The sequence below is a fragment of the Artemia franciscana genome, chromosome 5, assembly GCF_032884065.1.
Source record: "Artemia franciscana chromosome 5, ASM3288406v1, whole genome shotgun sequence".
Lineage (NCBI taxonomy): Eukaryota > Metazoa > Arthropoda > Branchiopoda > Anostraca > Artemiidae > Artemia > Artemia franciscana.
In genome coordinates, this window is record NC_088867.1 from 30,339,912 (window position 1) to 30,363,303 (window position 23,392).

The 23,392-nt window shown below is 36.8% G+C and overlaps 1 protein-coding gene across 6 annotated transcripts in view; it reads left to right on the plus strand.

The window, feature by feature from the left end:
* The window catches only part of LOC136027242 (GTPase-activating protein CdGAPr-like), a 225,586-nt gene that overhangs the window by 143,379 nt on the left and 58,815 nt on the right, over positions 1–23,392 (plus strand). For all 6 annotated transcript variants that reach the window (XM_065704310.1, XM_065704309.1, XM_065704308.1 and 3 more), the window contains 2 exons: positions 9,492–9,604; positions 22,506–22,608. In XM_065704310.1, the coding sequence (XP_065560382.1) occupies positions 9,492–9,604; positions 22,506–22,608 (216 nt within the window). The remainder of the gene's footprint in view (positions 1–9,491; positions 9,605–22,505; positions 22,609–23,392) is intronic.

Here is a 23,392-nt window from a genome sequence, read left to right on the forward strand (position 1 = left end):
ACGAATAGAAATTAGTCTGTATATGAATCTGGCTTTTCCTCCTCAACGCCCCGCTCTTTACGCCAAAGTTTCTTACTGTTTTAAAAAGTAGAGTTAAGAGAAAGAGTCAAACTTTAGCGTAAAGAGCGAGGCGTTGAGGAGGAAAAGCCCCTTTCATATACGGAGTAATTTCTGTTCGTTTAAGTTTTAATGTTGATCCTTACTTTCATTTAAAAATCTTGTTCTTTTTTATTTAATCTCTCTTAAAAGTTGACGCCTAAATAACTTAGAACTTAACTTAACTTAGAAATGTTAATTAACATTTTCAAGCTATCTGTTTTGTTTTCTAAAACAATTTTATAGATTGGGTAATCAGTAAATGATCGGTCATTTGTTTTTCTGTCACCTAGGTTTGAAAGGAATGTGTTCAAACGAAGAAAACGTAGTAATTTTCGTTCTTTTTTAAGCGTAACTTGATTATTTGTTTTAGGTTTTATGTAACTTGAGTTTCCTTTATTCATTTCCAGATATTTCTTTTACCTTCAAGAGAAAAAGCTACTATTTTTTTTTTACATTATATAATTTTAAAATGAGCTTTTCTATTTCTGAAATTCTGAATGAGTAATTTGGGTATTTATTCAAAAATACTGTTCTTTCGCCTGCAAAGTTCAAATTGCCGTTCGTCTTATTATTATTAACTTGTATTGACTTATTATTATTAACTTATTTAACCATATCAAATTTTCGTAAGTCCTGCTATTAAGGATTTTAAAGCTTTCAGAATTGAAAATAAGTGTTTTATGAGTTTTTTTGGAAATTCTACTTAATTTTATTTGGTTTGAAGAGTAATATTTTGCTTGCTCTTTGGTCAATTTAACCAAAATCCCCTTTGCCAAATGTTATATTGAATTGGTGACAAAAAAGTGCCGTAAATTGCCACTGCAGATTGAGTTGAAGATTAAAAGCTTTAAGACTTAGATTCTTGCCTGTCAATTAAGCACTTTCTGTCACAATGCTTTACTTTGACTTATGTTCTATTTGCAATTCCCAATGAATTTTTATGGGTTTTCAATTTGAGAAAAAAGCAGATGGGAAATTGTTTGTGTTGCCAAGATGAAGTTATATGACTAAGTGCAAATTGATTTTTAAACGGTTCTATCATAAATTAAGGCGTTTTAAGAAAAACTGATGGCGCAAAGTACCATATTTTTTTGATTATTAGGCTACAGAGTTTATTTTATTTTTGTGTTTTCGGTTTTCTGAGAGGTCTGAAATTTCTTCTTCCCCCAGAGAGCTCCCTTGAATGTAACATAAGCCATAGATGTGGGAACACAGAACCTTGTTCAGACTAGAGGGTTTTTCTAGGTGGTAAGAGATACGATGTTTCGCGAAGTCTGGGATTTTCGACTTAACACGGTAGCACATTTTTCCTGAGTCTTTTTCTACGGTGCATGAAAGTGTAAGTTTTATGAACAAATATGAAATTGTAGAGAAGCTGCTTATTGGGAGGGGGGTATCTTTGCATTAGACTTTATCTGTTACCTTGTGTATATGGTAAAGCAGTGGTTCCCAACCTTTTTCGGTCCTCGTACCCCTAGTCAAGGCCCAAAAAGTTTGCGTACCCCTTTCTTGAGAATCGTTGTTTTACTTTTTTCTTAACTAAAATCAGATTTTCAAAAACACGAGATTTATTGTCCAATATGACGGTGCTTAAATGTACGTACAAAATCAATGAGAAACTTGAGGCTGCTTTTTTGCTAAAATATTATCAAATCTTGGCTCGATGTCACTAACGGCAATTATAAGGTCATTTTGTACACTCAGTCTGTTTCTGTGTTTGGTTTTGATCAATGACATTGCCGAAAATGACACTTCACAAAGGTAAGTGGATCCGAATGGTAACAAAGCAGACATGGCGATTTCACTTAGTTCCTTGTATTCTCCTTTCACCTCCAGCTAAAACTGAGAAACAGTTACATTTTGGAATTTCAGTTCTAAGGCGCGATCACTGGCAAGTTCGATCAGATTCTCTGTAAGCTTGTCACTAAGACCGGAGCTTGAGGTCACGTCTTCAACAAATGGATTTTGGATCCAATCCTGCGTTCTATCTTGGTTCATAATCGATGGGAAATATGACACAAGTTCATCTCGCAACTTTGTCAGATGCTCCCGAATACAATCACAGATTGTGTTGAGGTTATCAATTTCACTATCGTCCGCAAACTTGTCAAGGGTCGGGAAGACACTAACGCTGTTTCTTTGAACCTTTTTAAGCCAGAACTCCAATTTCTTGATGAAAGCACACATCTTCGAATTCAGGGAGAGTTCGTCCGTCCGGAAACCTTGCATTGACAGATTCAAGTCATTCAGTTTGTCGAAAATATCCGCAAGATAGGCCAGCCTGCAGACCCAGTCCTGGTTTTCAAAAAGTGAACTGAATGCAGATTTTTGCTCCAGAAGAAACATATGAACTTCTTATCGAAGCTCGAAAAGTCTGTTTAAAATCTTCCCACGAGACAACCAGCGAACTTCTGTGTGCAGAAGTAAATGTTGATGTTCTGAACCCATCTTTTGGCACAGCAACTTGAACATTCTTGAGTTCAGTGGTCGGGCTTTGATGAAGTTGATCACTTTTACAGCCTCGTTGAGGGTCTCGTGCAGATGTGCGTTCATCCTTTTCGATGCAAGAGCTTGCCTGTGAATGATGCAGTGCCCCAGTCCCACAAGATGCCCCCTTCTGTGAAGAATTTGTCAATCACCTTGAATAGTTCTTCTCCTGTTGTTCTTGACTGTAGGTTTTGACAAAACAGAATATTTTCTCTTATGTCAGAACAATCTTGATATCGAACAAAGACGATCACCTGGGCTTCACCTGACACATCCGTGCTTTCGTCAAGCTGTAACGCAAACATCTTCGTCAACTTTATTTGCTCAATAACCTGCATGACAATATCGCTTGCAATGTCTTCTATCCTTCTTGAAATGGTATTGTTCGACAAAGGTATAGACTGAAGGGCAGTAGCAGTTTTCGTGTCAAACATTATTTCACTGACTTTCACTAGTGCTGGTAATATCAGACATTCGGCGATGGTGTGCGGTTTTTTCTGTTTCGCAACTAAATATGAAACAGCATACGAAGCCCGGAGAGCCTTTGAAGAAACTGATGCCACTTTTGCAATTTCCAAACAGTTACTAGCGAATGCTTCTTGTTTACGCTTGACAAACTCTATGGGCTTACCGACATGAGAAGGGTGCACAGTACTGAGATGCCGGTTCATATGCGCAGGTTTCATGGAACTGTTGGCCAAGACTTGACCACAAAGAACGCACTGTGCATTCACTGGATCAGACTTTGTCGTACTAAATCCGAGCCCTAGGTATTCTGACAAATATCGACGCACTTTGACCGATGATTCGTCATATTTCTTCTTCTTAGGTGCAGGTTCAGAGTTTTGGGTACCATCATTCGGCTTCTTGTTATTCCTGATCAGGAATCTATCCATCTTTGTTTGCAACCACAATTCACGAACTTCGTGTTTCAACAGATGACAAGATACTGAACTTGCTGAGTTTAAATCGAGACCTTACGGCTATGGAGAAAAATTAGCATCGAGACCTTACGGCTATGGAGAAAAATTAGCGGGTTACTGAAAGCGAAAGTTTTGAAAATGAGTCTGAAATTACGTACAATGGGTTATGTTATCTGATTTTGAGGGAAATGTTGGAACTGAGTCAGAAACAAGTTTTAAAGATGTAGACTAAATTAATTTTGGGACCTTCGCGTACCCCCTGCGAGGGTTTCGCGTACCCCCTGGGGTACGCGTACCACCGGTCGGGAACCACTGTGGTAAAGAATGGTATTGTGCTATTAAGGATGGCCTTACAATTTAGGCAAGTTTTTCCAAGTAAAAACAAGATTGAGATGGTACTGGGTGGATGAACTGCAAAATGCTCTTGAAATATTACTTTATTGTATCTGATATGTAAAACCAAGGCCTATCCAGGATATTTTGGGGGCGGGAATATTCTTCGGTAGGGGGTACACAAAAAACTTGAAAAACGCGTCAAAAATTGGTACTTGTATGATACACTGGTACTTGCATGACAGCAAGTTTCCATGTTAAGAAAACAGTTCTTACTTCATAATATGCAAAATAATCACGTTATTTTATGTGCATGCAGCCTCGCTGTACTTTACCCCTCCCCCACTAATGTGCAAATACATAGCCCAAATTTTGTTTTCAATGCATTCTGCCACCGTAACGTGTTTTTTCTGTTTTTTTCGTCACAGTTGATTCAATTTACAGATACACAGGTGAAAAAACAGTAGTATGGTGTTAACAGGTCTGGGAGATACATCATTTGAATATACTATCCGGAACCTAATTTGTGTATTCCTTTAAGGACATGATTAACATATATTTAACCTTCACTGAATAACAATAATGCCCAGTTAAATAAACCGGTTTATTTGAATTCAAATAGTCTGGTAGAATCAGCTATATCATAACAGATGAATCATTTGCATTCTTACATGAGTACTGAACTTTCTGTAAACCAATGTCAATTTTATGAATAAATTTTTATTTAGGTTGAATGAAACCGGTTAGTCATGATTTTCTTTGAAAAAAAGCAAAAGTCCAAAATAATGTCACTGCAAATATTGTTTTTATAAAACGAATAATATCGATTATCATATATATCCCATTTTCATTTGGCATTTCAAAAGTATCACAAGTGAATTTGTTTTGCTATTGCCTTGAAAAAATTGTCATTTGGCAATATTTGAATGTGTACTTTTGTTATTGACTGTGGATCATGAAGAAATTGACTATTATCACTGTAAAGTGAATTACAATTGAGTATGATAAAAGCTTGTGTAGTACTGAATTACGTCACATGAATTTTTTATATGTAAACACGTTGCATTGTATGTGCCATTATTTCAATAAGAATATTTAATTGATCTACTTTGTTATGTTTTCTATATTTATGCGGTCTCCCCCGTGGTATTCTATGATCATTCATTGACAGTAGTTGGTTTATTACATGTTTTTGGTCAATATTAATTTGGAGAGAGAGAGACGAAGAGAGGGAGAGACAGAGAGAGACGGATCAACAGACGGTCAGACACACAGACAGATAGAGAGAAAGAGAGAGACAGAGAGACAGAAACACATTCAGACACACAGACAGAGACTGAGATAAGCAAATAGACGGTAAGACACACCGGGACACAAGCAGAGAAACAGAAACTCACAAAGCAGGCAAACAGACGGTAGACATTCAGGCACGAAGAGAGAGACATATGCAAACAGATGGTCAGATGCACTTGCACACAGAAAGAGTTCAGAGACATAGACAGACAAACAGACAGAAACACACGCACAAACACACAGAAACAGACATGGAGACAGGCCAACAGACGGTCAGACAAACAGACAGAGAGAAAGAGAGATACAGACATAAATAGACAGACAAACAGCCAGACACACAGGCACAGGGAGACAGAGACAGAAACACACTCACACACACGCTCAAACACAGGGATATGCAAATAGATAGACAGTCAGGCACATGAGACACAGGCAGAGAGACGCATTAACACGAATAAAAACAAACAGAGACATACATAAAGACAGGCAAGCAGACGGTCTGACAAACTTGCACAGAGAGAGACAACAGCACACACTCAAACACATAAAGACAGGCAAACAGACAGTCAGACGCACAGTTGCAAAGAGAGACAGAAACACACACACACAAAGATAGGCAATCAGACGCACAGGTGCAGAGAGAGATATGGAGAGAAAACACAAACAAACAAACAGTGAGTCAGACCCAAAAACACACTTAAAGACAGACACAGAGACAAAAAACACATACAAACACACTGTATCAGACACACACACGCACAAAGACAGGTACAGAGAGATGCAAACAGCCGGGCACATGCATAAAGAGAGACAAACACACATTCAGACACACAGACGCGCAAAGACAATCACAGACACAAGATAGACAAAGAGACGAGTTAACAACCTCTCAGACACACAGGCAGAGAGAGAGTGAAAAAACATACTAACACACAGTCACACACACAAACATGCAAAGACAGACACAGAGACCAGAAACAATCGCTCGGACACACAGGCATAGAGGGTAAGAGAAAAACAAATACTAATACACAGAGTCAGACACACAAACACAGAGACATATAAAGAGCCGCTCAGACACAGAGAGAGAGAGAGAGAGAGAGAGAGGCAGATAAAGAGGCAGATAAAGAGACAGGCAAACAGTCGCCGAGACCTATGTCTGAGCGGCTATGTCAGACCTATGTCTGAGGCATAGGGAGAGAGAAAACACATACAAATGGAGTCAGGCACACAAATACACAGAGACAAGCAAACAGCCGCTCATACACCCACAGAAAGAGAGAGAGACGGAAACGCACACAGAGGCAGAACAGAGACATGCAAACAGACAGTCACACACACAGGCACACAGAAAGACGGAAACACAACTAAACTAAAACTAAGCTCACATTGTTGCATGAAAGTGACTTGTAAAAACGTAGCTTGAAAATTTAAAACAAACTAAAATCAGCCTAAGTATGAAGGATTCTTTTTCTTTAAAGCATTTGACCCAAATATTATGAAATTCTCATATTTCTGTGTCTGTCTTTGTGTGTCCGAATCTGTGTGTTTGTATTTGCTTTATTCTCTCTGTATATGTGTGTCTAGCGGCTGTTTGTCTGTTAAACCAACTACTGCCAATGACCAATCATAGAGTACCAACGGGGTGACCGCATAAATATTGGAAATATAAGAAAGTAATTCAATGAAGTATTCTTATTTAAATAGTGGTACCTGCAGTACTACAGATTTGCGTATAAAAAATTCACATGGTGTAATTTAGTACTCTGCAAGCTTTTATCCTACCCAAACATATTATAATTCACTTTTTAGTGATAACAGTCAACTTCTTTAAGTTCCACAGTCAATAACAAAAGTACACATTCAAATATATTAATACATGATCATTTCTAATATAATAGTCGCGATTTTTCATTTTAGAAGAACAATATTTATAGTGACATTTTTTGGACTTGTTTTTTAATTTTTTAATTAAATGATATTAAAATTCTATTTTTGCTGTCTTTTAATCTAACACATTTAAAATCCCGCCTTACACTTGTTCAGACAAGGAAACTTATGATACTGTAACCGGTTTCATTCAATCCAAATAAAAATTTATTCATAGAAAATTGTCATGGGCTTACAGAATGATTAACCGGTTAACTTAACTGATCATTCCTCTTATTCAGTGAAGGTTCAATATATGCTAATCATGTCCTGACAGGAATGTGCAAATGGGATTTAATGTTTATACAAATAAGGTTTAGGGTAGGGTATATGCAAATAATATATTTCCCGGACCTGTTAACGCTATACTACTAACAACTGAGACGCATTGGGAGAATAGAAAGGAAATATGTATTAGCACATCAGGAGGGTTTGGGGGAAGTATAGCGGGGCTGCATGCAAAACGTGTCAACTATGATGATTCTGCCTATTCTGAAGTAATAATTATTTTCTTAACATGGAAACTTGTATTATATAGCTTTCAACCATATATCATACCAGTACCCCAAAATTTTTATACATTTTTGCAAGGTTTTTACGAGTGGAACAGACGCTTTGTTGTTGGGGGGGTCAAGATCGGGATTTCCCATCCCCTGGATGCACCCTTGTATGAAATTACGTTTGCTAAAGCAGATAAGATAGAATATATGCATGTTAAGAGAGGCAATTAGCCCTTAAATCCTCTAATCATCACATTGAATCTGATTCATCTTACAGTTCACAGTTATAAAAGCTTTTTTATTTTCTTTCTTTTTTTATGTCAGGTTTGGATTAGGGCTAGGGAGAGGTCTACTTGCTACTTCATCACCCTGCCAAACTGAGTTTACTGGATCTAGCAAATGCAAGAGGGGGGTATATTAGCGGTGAAATAGCGAGGAGTAGTCTTAGACGGGTGAGAGACATTAGAGTACATAAAAGGATTTGGACAAGTAAGATAGTACCGGCGATGCATTATGGAGCAGAGATCTGAGGCTATCGGAAAGGTCCAAAACTTGAGGTGGTTATGATGAGATATTATAAGAGGATGTTAGGACTATTTGATTCGTTTAGTAATTTGGTAATCCATGGGGATTTAGGGCTAGTATCGCTGCGGTCTATGAGGCTAGTGACCATGGTGAGATATTGGGTTAGGATAATGGGTATGTAGAGATTTACGGTAGCAAAGGCAGCATACTTAGAGGCGTTGAGACAGAATAGTAAAACAGGGTGGCCGGCGGAGATTAAGGATATCTTAGATAAGTGTGGATTAGGGGAATGGTGGAATGAAGAAGAGGGGATTATGGGTATGGAGGAAATAGTAATATGGGAGGTACAAGAGAGGTTGAAGAACCAAGAAATACAGATATGGTGGGAAAGTTTGGATCGTTCAGGGTCGCTAAAATTGTATAGACAAATAAAGGGTAGTTGGAGGAGGAGGTATTTTGAAAGGCTGGGTTAAGTAGAGAGGATTTGAAGGCTTATTTGGATTGGAGGGGAAATGGATTTTTGATTGGGGAGAAAAGAAAGGATCAAGGGAGAAAAGGCTAGAAGGTAGAATCTATTGCTTGTCCTATGTGTGGATCTCATGATGAAAGTTTAATACATTTTTTGTGTGAATGTGTCGAATTGAATGAGATGAGGCGAGAGATGTATGGTAAAGAAAAATTGAATGAGATATGGATGGTAGATAGAATGAAAGAGACAAATTTCCTGAGTATTAAAAGGATATCAAGATTTGCAAGGATTGCAGCGGAACATCGGGAGCGTTTTCTTTAAATAGTATTAATTTAATTTAGTTAATCTGTTGTTTGTTTTTTGTTATGTAAATTTCCTATGGCCCACGGGCTTTTTCTGGAATAAATTATTAGGAAAATCTAAAGCTAGTTAATGGTATGTAAGGAATTCATACGATTATAACATTAAATTGATTGTGTGAATGTTGAATAGAAAGATGGTGACTATATTATTATCCTATTTGAAGTGTTCACGGGCTTAGATGATTTGAATTTTCTTCATTTATGAGTACACCGGTCAGTATGCGTTCCATATCAATTGGTACAAAGCGCTAAATGAGGGCATTAGGGATTGCTTTTTTCATAATATACGTCCTTAGTAACGCTAAATGCTAAGCTATTGGCAAAAAGTCATTACACTGCCATTTAAAAAATATCTCCTGCCAGATATTTCATGGTTCTTGTCTCTCTTTTTTTCGTCTTTATAGCTTGTTTTAGCTGTAAACAGTCTATAAGAAAACATTTTCTGATTTCCTGTTTGTATGATGTGCTTCAATTCAGAGGTATCTTGAGAAGATTTCCCTTATATTGCTTTTCTTTTGTATTTCAATAAAAGCTAATTTCTTTTCTGGTTCAATTAAATTCCATTTTACAGGAGTTTCATTCTCTCGCGACCAGCTCGAAGGAAGCTAAAACAGTCTGGCATTCTGAAGGAGAGAGTCTTTGGTTGCGATTTAGGGGAACACCTTCTCAACTCCGCACATGACAGTGAGTATAATTCAAATATGTGACAATTAAAGCTAAAATATTTATGTTAGCAAGGGGTTGGGGTTATACTCCGTTTAATGCCCTTTTCACTGTTTACAATGCTGAACACTGCAAGATTGTAGGCTACACAGCATATTTCATCTCAGGAAGCAATATTGTCGCTTTCTCTTGTTCGTGTAGAAAGTGAGTCGAGATGCCTGTTTCTTGTTCACTATGCTCTGGAGCAACAGCACTGCTTTTATGACAGTTTTTGGTCTTTAAACAGCTCGTCGTACCGAGCTGTAAGTAAGGAGCGACCCGGATCAATAATAACCGGAACTCTAAAAAGCGGGATTTTAATACCCATACATATATCAAAAGAATCGGAATTTTATGGTGATTTCAGTTTCATCAATTTGAATCTTACCCATCAAAAACTAAGAGACTGAGAATATTTGTCTTATTTTCGAAAAAAAGGGGGAACTACCCATGAAAGTAATAGAATCTTAATGAAACTCACACCATCAGGTTCAGCGTATCAGAGAGCCATATTGTGGGGGTTTCAATCTCCTATCTGCAAAAATGTGGAATTTTGAAATTTTTTCTCAGAAGAAAGATCACGGATGCGTTTTTTACTTGTTTTCTTTTATTTTTCCCAGGGGTTATTGTATTGACCCAGTGGTCCTAGAATATCGCGAGAGGGATCACTCGAACGGAAATAAACAGTTCTAGTTCCCTTTTAAGTGACCAAAAAAATTGGGGGGCAACTAAGCCCCCTCCCTCGCTCACTTTTTCCCAAAGTCATCCGATCGAAATTTGGATATAGCCATTTTGTTCAACTTAGTCGAAAAATCTAATAACTGTGTATTTGAAGATTAATTATCCCCCCTCAGTCCCTGGGGGAAGGGCTGCAAGTTGTGAACATAGTCCATTGTTCACATATAATATTGGTTGTAGGAAGTATCCAGACGTTTTCAGGGGGATTTTTTCTGGTGGGGGGTTTGAGGGAAAAGGTTACGTGTGAGGATCTTTTCATGGAGGAATTTTAATTGGGATAGGGAATTTGCCATGAAGGGGCGCCGGATTATCCAGCATTATTTAAAAGACTATCAGAAATTAAAATAAAAAAAACAAGTTTTTTCAACTGAAACTAAGTAACAACATAAAACTTAAAATGAACAGAAGATATTACGTATATGATGGGGATACCTTTCCTTAATTGCTCGCTCTTGCGCTAAAGTTTTTCTACTTCTAAAAGAGGTTATTATTCTAATTAAACAGCTTTTATGATTCAAGAGTCCTTCTTAAATAACATGAACAAAAAGGTTATTATTAGTTTTAAAAAATGTGAAATTATGTGTAAATTTTGTTTTAATTCTTCGTATACGGTGAGTAATCTCCAAAACCTGACTTAACTCAAAAACGTTCAGAAATAAAACAAAAAATAACAATTTTTTAACTGACAGTAAGGAGCGAAATTAAAACTTAAAACGAACAGAAATGATTCTGTATATGAAAGAGGCTGTCCCCTCCTTAACGCCCCGCTCTTTTACGCTAAACTTTGACTCTTTCTCACAACTTTACTTTTTACAACAATTAAAGTCTCTTTCATATACGGAATAATTTTTGTTCGTTTTAAGTTTTAATGTCGCCCCTTACCTTAGGCTACAAAAAACTTGTTGTTCTTCTTATTTATTTCTGAACGTTTTTGAATTAATGCAGGTTTTGAAGATTGCTCACCGTGCATGAATAATTAAAACAAAATTTGCATATTAATTTTACCTTTTTTAACTAATAATAAACCTTACAATAACCTAAGTTTGATTTTTGTTCCAGTTATTTAAGAATGACTCCTGAAATACAGAGGATGTTAAATTAGAGTAATAACCTCTTTTAAAAGTTAAAAAACATAGTGCAAGAGCGAGCTATTGAGGAGGGGCAACCCCCCTCATATACGCAATATTTTTGTTCGAAGTTTTCGTGGTCAGCAGTGTATAGCTCCGAAGTGGTAAGAGATGCAAACTAAATTTTTTCCTGGGCATTTTGATCATGAAATGAGGTCAACAAATTTGTAAAGTTTCCAGTAGTTCTTCAGGAAAAAAAAGGTCAAAACTGTTGTTTTCTTCATGTTGTTTATGATGTCAAAGCAAAACTATCCTAGCTGGGAAAGTGAACTTTTTTGAAGCAATTTTTATCTCATAATCTGACAGAACATTGAATTATCTCTCTGAGAACCGGAGGATAAAAATTTGTGTCTATTCTAGATTCATTGGAAATAATTCTGTATAAATTGATTTCTAATGCCAAATTGAATTTCTTTGGTTGTTTTCCGAAATTTTGGATTTGGTGCTTCTTGTATTTTTAACGAATAGTTCTCTGAAAGTATGCAAGATGACATGATCTTTCTTGTAAACTAAATTGCTTCGTTCGCTTAGAAATGGTTTCCACCGCTGTCATGACGCATCGATTTTTTTTTTATATCCTGAAGGTACCTTTTTTTTTTATCTAAATAGGGTAGATTTTTTTTCCAATGCTGATAAAGAGATCCAAATCTTCGAAGAACTTGAGCCGACTTTGGTTTTCCTGGTATAAAGTCCCTTTTGTGACCTTTTATGGCACTTTGTATTAACCAAGTGACATATCGCAAATTCTGTCTGTCTGTCGGTCCCGGTTTTGCTACTTTAGGCACTTCCAGGTAAGCTAGGACAATGAAATTTGGCAGGTGTATCAGGGACTGGGTCAGATTAAATTAGAAATAGTCGTTTTCCCGATTTGACCATCTGGGGGGAGTGGGGGGCCGGTCAATTCGGAAAAAATAGAAATTTCTGAGAAATTTCCCAATGAAATTTGATATTTAGAAGGATATCGTGTCTCAAAGCTTTTATTTTAAATTTCGACCTTATCGTAGATACGTGATTGCCGTAACCGTACTGGATTCACTCTCTTTGGGGGAGTTTGAGGGGAGGGGTTCAGTGCTTTGGCGAGTTAGGTGCTTTTGGACGTGCTAATACGATGGAAATTGGTAGGCGTGTCAGGGAGCTGCACAAATTGACTTGATAAAGTTGTTTTCCCAGATTCGACCATCTTGGGGACTAAAAGGAGAGGAAACATTTTAAAAAATGAGGTATTTATAACTTACGAGTGGGTGATCGGATCTTAGTGAATTTTGATATTTAGAAGGACATCATGACTCAGAGCTCTTATTTTAAATCCCGACCTGCATGAATCCTCTGATTTTCCTTTTAAATCAATCTATTGGTTCTTCGAATTTTGTTAGAGCTCATACCATATGAGCTCTTGGCTCTTCTTGCCTCGTCACAAGTGCCATATGAGCTCTTAGCTCTTGTTTAGAGTTTCGGTTACTTTTGAGCCGGGTCGCTCCTTACTACAGTTCGTTACCACGAACTGTTTGATAATATACATATATATATATATATATATATATATATATATATATATATATATATATATATATATATATATATATATATATATATATATATATATATATATATCCCAACTCGTCCATGTCAAATCTCTTGTTTATAAACCTTTAATAGCATCTTGATTGGGTTTTTATTTACACACACTGTTCGGTTTTATGCGTGATAATTTCTGTTCATTTTAAGCTGAACTTGATTGTTAATTTTAATATCCGTTTTTTATCAGCACGTTGTTTTCATAAGCCTTTCAAATAGTTCACGGTAATGCAGTATAGGCAAGGAGCGACTGGTTTAATAGTAATCAAAGCTCTAAGAAAAGGAGTATTGAATAATGCTATCGATTGAAAATTGTGAGATAGTCAATCTGTTAAAAATTATCGAAAAACTGTATTTTGACCTTCCTATTTTCAGAGGTAGTAATGCCGCGCGGTGATGCATTCGTTTCTAAAGGTTCAACTAGTCCCTATAAAATAAACGGTTTATATAGGCATCTATTTAAAAGCTTCATTTAACTGATTTGATTCTCTCGATTTTAATAAAATTATGTTCAGTAATATATAGTTGTGCATTACTTATTGCGAAGGAGGTTCGATAGGTTATTGTATAGACGGGGGGCGTGTGCGCCTGATGTCTCAAAAAGTGTACTTTTGAGATACATTTATGCCCAAATTTTCTAATTCTCTGCGAGCCTTCACATGAATATAGTAGAAGGTATTGGGAGGGGGGACATATTAAATCTAGTCTCCCCTGATTTGGCCCTCTATGGATAGGCCTATCTGTCTTCTTATTGACAAAAAGGTATTTTTGCAACATAAAGGCTACATTCATATGCTTACCAGCGCAAAAGATTGAGATTTGAAGGGACATTTGAATGTCGTTCAGAAATTTTCTGGGAGGGGGAGGGGTAAGGGTTATCTGGACTTTATTTTTGTCGACTTCTAAATGGAAACATTGTCTTTTATGTTTTTGTATATTTAACTGTTTGTTACCACGAACTGTAAGTAAGGAGTGACTAGTACTAATAGTAACCAAAATTCTAAAAAGGAATTTCGATAACAATACACGAACTAAATTAATTGATTTTTATGGTGTTTACAAATATACAAAATTCATTAAGTTTAACATTACCCACCAAAACTGAAGAGTCTGAGAAAATTTGCTTCGCTTTCGATAAAGGACGATTGCTTTTGATAAAATATACACCATTGAATTCACCATATCAGCGCACTTCATTGTAGAGATTTCAATTCCAACTTCAAGAATAGAAAATGTTGTCTCCGAGAGGGTGATGGTGAATATTTGTGTGTTTGTTAGTTTGTCTGTTAGTTGTTTTTTTCCAAGGGGGATCGTGTCGAAACAGTGGTCCGATAATATCAGGAGAAGGTTCATTAAAAAAGAAAATAAAGGCTCTACTGAACTCTTTAGGCAGCAGAAAAGATTTTGCCACGCAGTTACATTTTTTATCATTTATTACGTCTAGTAATATTTTCTAGTTTCCTCGGGGGCATTTATCCCCTCCCCCCTGATGTCTACCGTGAACACCCCTATAAAAAAAAATCATGTTCAAAAAATTTGCCTTGAAAACCGTGTAGTTCATTACTACACTTAATACAGATTATCCTGACCTCTCTTCCTTATTTGGAGGGATACATTTTTTAGGGATGGTTGTCATCCTCGGGGTATTGCTAATAATTAACTTGAATATTGAAAACGGGGGTTAAAGGAGGGAGTGGAAGCCCTCCTTCACATCTAAGAGAGCCCTTATTTAAATAGCTACTTACAGTAACAGACTATAAGTAAAGAGCGACCCTTGTCAACAGAAACCGGGACTCTAAAAAACGCAGTATTAACTTCAATATTGAGGATATATTAGTTTTTTTTTGGATAATTAGCATTTGTTTCTAAAAGTCCATACACCAAATGAGTTTTTTTTAGCAATGCTGTAGAAAAGTTAAAATTTGGGTTTGGGGCGGTGGTTGCCCTCCCCAAATTAGGAGTAACTAGGCATGCCATTAAAAACGAAACAGAAATCAAATAAAAATATTTTTAAGTGGAAGTGAAGAGGGATATTAAAGCTGAAAAGGAGCAGAAATTGTTCCATAGATGAAGGGAACTGTCCCCTCCCTCAACTTCGGTATATACACTGAAGTTGTTAACATTTGGGTTTGGGGCGGTGGTTGCCCTCCTCAAATTAGGAGTAACTTGGCATGCCATTAAAAAAGAACAGAAATCAAATAAAAATATTTTTAAGTGGAAGTGAAGAGGGATATTAAAGCTGAAAAGGAGCAGACATTGTTCCATCGATGAAGGGAACTGTCCCCTTCCTCAACTTCGGTATATACACTAAAGTTTAATTTTTCATCTTTATACTTATAGAACTGCTACTATTTTACAGAGCCGTTGAATTGGAATAGAAGTTGTTTTTAATGCACTTTAAAACTTTGGTGTAGGCTAAAGAGCGGTCTTTCGAGGAGGAGGTAGCCTCCTCATATACGGAATAATTTCTGTTCGTTATAGGCTTTAATATCCCTCCTTACTTTCATGGGATTTTTTTTTTTTTTTGTTTAAACCTTACATCGACCCGTTTTACCCATAGTCGTGTTTTATGATTCTTATTATAGGTAAACTTGTCTAAAGCTCGTTGGATCTTGTGCTTATATTCCAAGAATATTTAGCTACATTAAAAATATGATGCTTCTTCGTCCCTTTTGAGCACCTTCCCCCACAAAAAAAAAAAACTTGACTCTGGATCGGTACATGCGCTACCTCCCTTACTTTGGATTCTTACTAGGTCTGCAGTAGGAGTATTGAGGGAGGCTACAGGTCGACTTTTAATGCAGAATCGATGTTTTTATTGAAAATTATTAGTTTTAATGTCGGAGCATAGTGGGGAAAAGGTTGAATGTGTAAATAAACTTCTTTCCTTGAATTTAGCAAAACTATATTTTATCGTGTGAACACCGAAAGGATTTCTTATGTGGTTAAAGTCTACTCTTTTTCGTCAGAAATTTAGCATGTTTCTACCGATTTTTCACGGATTTAACACGTTTGGGTCTTCCAGTGGGACGGAACGGTTCAATCTAATAACGGGAATAAAGTAAAAAATTCTGGTGGTTACGACCAAACAATTCTAACAAAACTTTTTTTATATTATACAAACCTGTGGGATCCAATCCTCGCGATGTAATTCATTCCATTGTTCAATTTGTATTGTCAATAGATTTTTTTTTTTTTTTTTAGTAAATCCAGTAACTTTGGATTTCCTGGGACGTTCTTTATCTTGGGTTATTGATTCAGCTATCACCAAAATGCGCTATGGGACTTATGTAGTAAATCAGAGCCGAAACAGTAGCTCGGAGTAAGTAAAGGGGGACGTATCTGCTATGTAATTTTTTCAGTCACTTCGTATAGAAGGAATGATCTTAGTGATAATAATGATCTTAATATGAAATTTTGAATAAATGAATCTGAATCTTACAAGCTTAGGAACGGGTTCATTTGGTCAGACTGAAAGCTTTAATAGTAGGAGTAGCCGAAAAGATTCAAGGGCAACCAACTCTATTCCCTTCCTCAATGACCTGTTTGGTTCTTGGGCACCCCGTAACTCTCTGTATCTGTACATAGCAGCTTTAAAGTAGTAATCTAACTTGGAGTAATCAAAAGGCTAAAAAATGCACCTCATGGGGATGGAACTAGATCCATTTAGCCCTCGGGGCAAGGGTCCCAAGTTATTTTACACGTTGGTAAACACGAAAAAAGGAAACAATTTAAATCATTATAATTTGAATCTTATGTTTGGTATGTGACCCCTCCAAGCCTACCCCCCTCTACCGTAGCAGTGTTTTAACGCCACCGCAGTTTTCTGCCACCATATGTTTCCCGCCACCTTTTAATTTAGGTTGGTCAGAATAGACATAGATATAGACATAAACATAGACATAAGAACAGACATAGACATAGACTAACCTGACCTATCTATTCTGACCCAACAAATCCTCTTGATGATGCAAGATTTCCTGGGTGGCGGAAAACCGCGGTGGCGTTAAAACACCCACACCCCCTCTACTGTCAACTTTTTAGCAGAAACGTAGGCATGTAGCAGCTTTTTAAATCTGAATCGTGCAAAGATTGTCAAGCTCAGCGCTAAATGACCTAAGTGAAAGCTCCAGACTAACTTTGCAGAAATGGGCTATGCCGTGGCTCACTGCGAATATAAGCCAATTTCTAACTCGTTGCCAAACGGAGATAAACCTGACTCCAGGGGAAAACGGACTAAGCCCCAGGGACTGACTGGCTTGATCCAAACTAGCTAACCCCTGGCTCTGGGTGAAATTTGAACAGAATCCTGACCCGCTACAACTTTCTACTCTGTTCCTATATTTTTTTCCTTTTTGTGTTCAATGCAATTTAAGTGATGAATGATTACTGTCACCAGATTAGGAAAAGAAAAACTTCCACTTTCCCTACATAGGCATACTAAAATTTTCATTTGCCATCTTGCTTTATGCTTTGAATACAAATTATGTCAGTAGATCTGCCTGCAAAAAAAGGGATTTCATTGTAAACTTGCTTTAAAGAATACGAAAGATTCTGAGTAGCTCTATGGGTAAGTCAAGTTTGTACCTGACAAACCATTAAATTGATTGCAGTAAGTACCAGGTTCAACAGATGTTCTAATAAAGATGTTTTTTAGTTGTTAGCAAACAGTTTGTGGTAAAGAACTGTAAATAAGGAGCGACTCGTTTCAATATAAACCAGAACTCTAAAAAATGGTATTTTAATAACGAATGGTACATAAAAAGAATTAGATTTTATGCTGATTCCAAGCATATAGAATTCATTAAGTTTAATGTTATCCAGCAAAAGCTACGACCTTGATTGTTCGAAAAAGTGGGGAACACCCCCTAAAGTCAAAGAATCTTAATGAAAATCACACTGTCAGATTCAGCATATCAGAGAACCCTGCTGTAGGGATTTCAAGCTCCTGTCATTAAAAATGTGAAATTTTGCCTTCTTTTAAAGAAAGATCAAGTTCGCATGTTTAGTTGGCTTGGGGGATTTTCCACGGGAAAGAAAGTTTCTGGAAGGCAAACTTTTCAGAGGATATTCTATGCTAGGGGAATTTGCCAGAATTCCTGCACAAAATTCTTTTTATTCGTCTTACTTTATCTCTGCAGAGTGAATTTAGATTTGGAGATGTTAATGGTAATTGTCTGGGGTAAATTTTCATCGGGATTGAATTGTAGAGAAGATCTTTCCGTGGAGGGGATGGGGGGAAAATTTTCTGGCTTTATAAAAAAAACGATCAAAAATTAAAAAAGAACAACAAAAAAGCAAATTTTTTCAACCGAAAAAAAGAGCAACATTAAATCGCACTTCTTGATACCTCGTCCTTTGTGCTAAAGTTTGACTTTTTGTCCCAATTCTTTAAGAACGATTTCTGAAACATAAGGTTTGTTTAATTGGAACAAGAAGAATCTTTTTCAAAAGTGGGCTATTAAAAAACTTTGGCATGAAGAGCAAGGTATTAAGAAGGCCCCCCTCCCCATATACGTAATAAATTTTTTTTTAAGTTTTGATTTGCTTCTTGCTTTCAGTTGAAATATCCTGCTTCTTTTTATTTAATAAAGGTGTAAAATCGATTGAATCCATAGATTAAGCGTCAGATGAGTTGGTGCTATATTGAACCAAGACTTGATACCTTCTTAAAGGTCGAAGAGAGACGAATTGGTGCTCACAAAATCGAATGGAGAATCCAATATTCTTTTGTAAATTGGTGGTGATAGCACAACTGTCATGTGCCATAGAAAAGTGTCACTTTCGAAAACCATGCCCGTGATGGAGATTTTGAGAAAACTGGCTATTCCCCATTGAAAAAGAAACTATTGAGCGAAAGTGCCGAAATATATAGAAAATTCGATGGGATGCATAAATGCATGGATGAAAATGTTAGAAATAGAAAAGGATGAAGCATTGCTGTCGGAAGGGTGTCATAACAAGCCAAAATTCCGGATGCTCGCACTGATAACCTTGAGATAAATGATTTCTTATACCAAACATTCTTTCCATTGAGCACACCATCGGCAGGAACGTTATGGACAGGATATTTTATCAAAAAGCTTCTTCATGCGATCAGACACCCTACCAAATAATGTCCCAGAAGATATTCTCTCTCAAGGCCTTTAAAATCATATTTAACCTTGTCTTACATTTAGAAAGTAATTAATATTGTGCTGAAATTAGTGGCGAATCCAAGTTATGAATGGTACTTAGATTTTTTTTTTTTTTTTTTTTTTTTTTTTTTTTTATAACCTTGGTGAAAGCTCTTGGTGCAAGTATTTTTAGTTATCCTATATTAGCGATGAACACGTCTTGGGCGAATTAAAATTTCTACTCGGGTTAGGCTATTGGATTTATTGGAGGTTATTGGAAAAATTTATATGTTGTGTATTAGTTGTCTAGGGCTAAATATACTCCACATTTAGTTATAAAAAATGCTACTTTTTGAAAATCCATAAAATTTAGCGAAAACTATTATTTTGCATTCAAAATGACGCTTACTTAATTCTTTAAGGACTCTTGACTTGAACCAGGAAGGAAGTAAAACATGAAAAGGTGGTACACAAATCTCCTCTAAAGATAACGTTTACTTTTAAGCCATATCTTTTTTTTAGTTTTAATTTGAAGCGAGTGAAATAAAAGGAAGATGATGAGCCCTGTATACTAGCAGCAACTTCTGCCATAAAAACGCAATGTGACCCCCAGGTTTGACCATAGGGTAGTGATTAAACTAAATCATAGGAAGAAGCCCACGGTTTCCATATGTTCCATTCTGCGTCCAAACCCGTAATCATAGTCTCCAGCTAAAAATATTTGGTTGTACTACCCATTGTATTGAAGAAAAGAGAATCAATTCACAGCAAACATCAAGTCAGTTTGTTGATTCCTGCCTCTTCTACGGCTCCAAATGGGTGATAGAACACATGAAAGAAAAGCTCACACGAAATGACAAAATTTTCGATTTATGGCCCTAATCAATTTTTGAAACAGGTGTTTATTGGTCAAGACGTTAAAAGGCTAGTAAACCCGAAATCCTAAATGAAGAAATAATTTACAGCAACAACTGTTCGAGCATTCAGAGGTTAGCAAAAGAGAAATAACTTTAAAAATATACGGTACCAAAAATATGGTCCCCGTTTCGACTTTTATTGCAAATAATTTCGACGGGTAAAATTTTCTATCAGAAAATCATATTGCCCCACAATCAAACTCTCCGAAAGACGTAAGTATAACCAAAAATAATACCAAAAATTATTTGTAGGTGGAATACATCTGCGAACAGCTGAATATAGAAACGCACTATCCCTTGTTGGATGTACGTTTTATTGTAGAATTCTGAAGGTTGGCGAGCCCCAGGTTTTACCGGTAAGTCCTAGGATTAAGCCTAAGTCCTAGGATAGTAGCCTCAAACGGGAAACAGTTTCAAAAATCATTGAAAACCCTAATTTGGTCTGGAAGCTCCGTGCCAGGCCTGTAGAAAGTACGGGACAAAATGCTAGTGATATAGATGAGGAAATATGGGTAGATTATTTTGCTGCTGAATTCTCCCCACCAGATGAAGTGAAAAATAAAAAGTTTAGCGAAGAGCTCGATCAGCTTATGACGAAAGAGCATAATTACCTCGTGATTTCTAGTGCGAAAATAACCCACCTTTGTCAAAAATTAAAGAAGAAATTATCCGCCGGTGCCGACCAAATCTGTGCTCTACACCTACTGAATGGTGGTCCAGTTCTATCGGAGCATTTAGCAATAGCTTACCAAATTATACTAACACATGGTATTGTACCGGACATTTTCTGTTTAGGTGTGATCACTCCAGTTTTGAAAAAGGGTAAACCTGCTCATGAACCATCGTCATACAGACCCATTACTGTATCATCTGTGTTTTGCAAGCTATTTGAAAAGCTCATAATTTCGGACATTAAAGCTAGTTGTAAAGTGCCTCCCCACCAGTTTGGATTCCAAGCTGGCTTAGGATGTGCCCATGCCTTGCATGTAGCTGCAAATGTTCTACTGGATGCCCACATTTCGAAAGAAAGCCTAGCTATAGGTGAATATGATGTACAGCGGGCTTTTGATTCGGGTATCCATTCTCAGAATATGGTTGAGCTGAGAAAGTCCGGAGTTGACCGTGCTATTGTCAAACCCTTGAACGACATGTATAGTAGGCTCAAGGTCCGTATTAAACTGTCAGGTAAATTAAGTCGTAGGTTTGCTGTGGTGAAGAAAGGTATAAAACAGGGAGCCGTATCATCACCTGATCTGTTCAACAACAGCATATCGACGGCCCAGTCAAAAGTGGCCCCTTGCTGTATTTTTAAAGGCATTGACGTGTCCCTAGTTGGGTTTGCAGATGACCTTCTAAACTTTTCAAGAATTTTGTCTTCTTTGGAATCTAACTTTAAAATTTTGGAGATGGAGTATGATGAAATTGGGTTGAGTTTTAATGTGACAAAATGTGAAGTACTGTTATTTAACTGGAATGCCTCTCAACCCGAAATCCAACTAGGGTCACAGGTGGTCATGCCCTCTAAGTCAATTGTATACCTGGGTCTGCCGATCGGTGAAACTCTTCAGCATACACGAGCACTGCTTGTAAAGCACATTGAGAAGAAGATCAGGTCAGCTTATGGAGCTTCGGTTTCCTCCAAGCGTAATCTAAATAGGTCGCTGCGTGCACAAATATTTGTTGCTGTTGCCTTACCCCATGTTCTTTACGTTTCGCCGTTCTGGAAGTTACTTACAAATTCGAATAAAGTAACTATAAGAAGAATATTCTTCAGGTACCTCAAGTTCCTACTTGAGATGCCATTAAGAACAAGTAATTCTTACCTAACGAGGCGGTATTCAGTACCTGACCCATTTACTGCGGTGGAAGCGTGTCTTGAAAAGTACCGTGATAGAGTAGAAGCGAGTAACCACCAGTGGACCGCCATTCTTACATAGTTGTATTATAGTTCCTTCGTGATTATTTTCATTTCAAGAAGTTTCGTTGTGTTTTGTATGTGCGTTTTCTTCTCTTTTGTTTTTTATCCGTCTTTTGTTCAATTGTGACGGGTTTTTCCAATATATTTATTTATTATTTATTTAAAGCATAGCGGTAAAAGCGCATAAAAAGTTATTCAATCGTTTCCTTTAGGATCTTTATCGTGTTATTCCATTAGATGCTTATGTTTGCCAACACTATGAGCATAACTCTACGTTGAGCAGAATCTTTGCAATTCCCTGGCCGATCGTGTAGTATCATGGGAATATATTTTATAGAATTATACGGAACCGTGTCCGAGTGGGATTTACTGTCGAAACTGAGTGGCTGGTAAGAGATGGTCGGACTTTTTGGCTACATTTTGCAGAATCGGATCTTGGTACTGTTAATCTGTTGATTTGTTTGATAAATAATTCATTTCTTTTCTTTTTAGTTCCTCTTGTTCTTCGTGTGTGTGCTGATTATATAGAATCTCATGGCATTGTAGATGGCATTTACAGGCTTTCCGGCGTTTCCTCCAACATACAGAAACTCAGGTAAATCCGTTTTGTACAACTAATAGGGAATATCTTACATTTAAAGGAAAGACCCACTTTGGGTGCCATCTTTAATTTTGGTTTTTCTCTTTTCTAATCTCTTTTTTCATTAACGCGAAATAGAGGGAAAAGTAATAGATGAAGATAACGGACAAATAATTTCTTACAAGACCAAGGTATTTCCGATATAATTGTTGGGATAAAACACCATGCGTCTTTCATTGTTAACTGATCCACAAATAATATAATGAATGAGCATCCCATTGTATCGTTGCATGCGTAGAAAAATCTTCTGAGAACCGAATTGGTAGTATCCGTCACTGTAATTTGGAGAAAATCAATTTTGAATTTGGAGTATTGCTATATTTGTGGTGACAACAAACAACTGTGCTCTTCTGTATCTTAAGAGGTCAAAATTTTAATGATAGTAGCGAATTTTACACACACGCACAAATCAAAAATAATTAATTTTTGTTTTGATGTTTTCGGGGAAATGTCGAATTTCCTCTCCAACGAGTATATACCTTGTCGTTAGTAGCGATTTTGACAGATTACCTGAAATATAATACGGCTCGAAAAATAAAATCGATGGCATTCGATATTCATAATTAGTAACTATATATGATGCTTAGCTACCCTAAACGAGATTAGTTTCACGAGTAGATAGTAGGAGATAGTTTCACTCATTTAAATCTAAAGATTGTACGACGTTAACCACCTATTTTTGCTATTTTTTCCGTTCGGACCGTCCTGAAATTTACCCCCCCCCCCCTGGGAAAGTTTT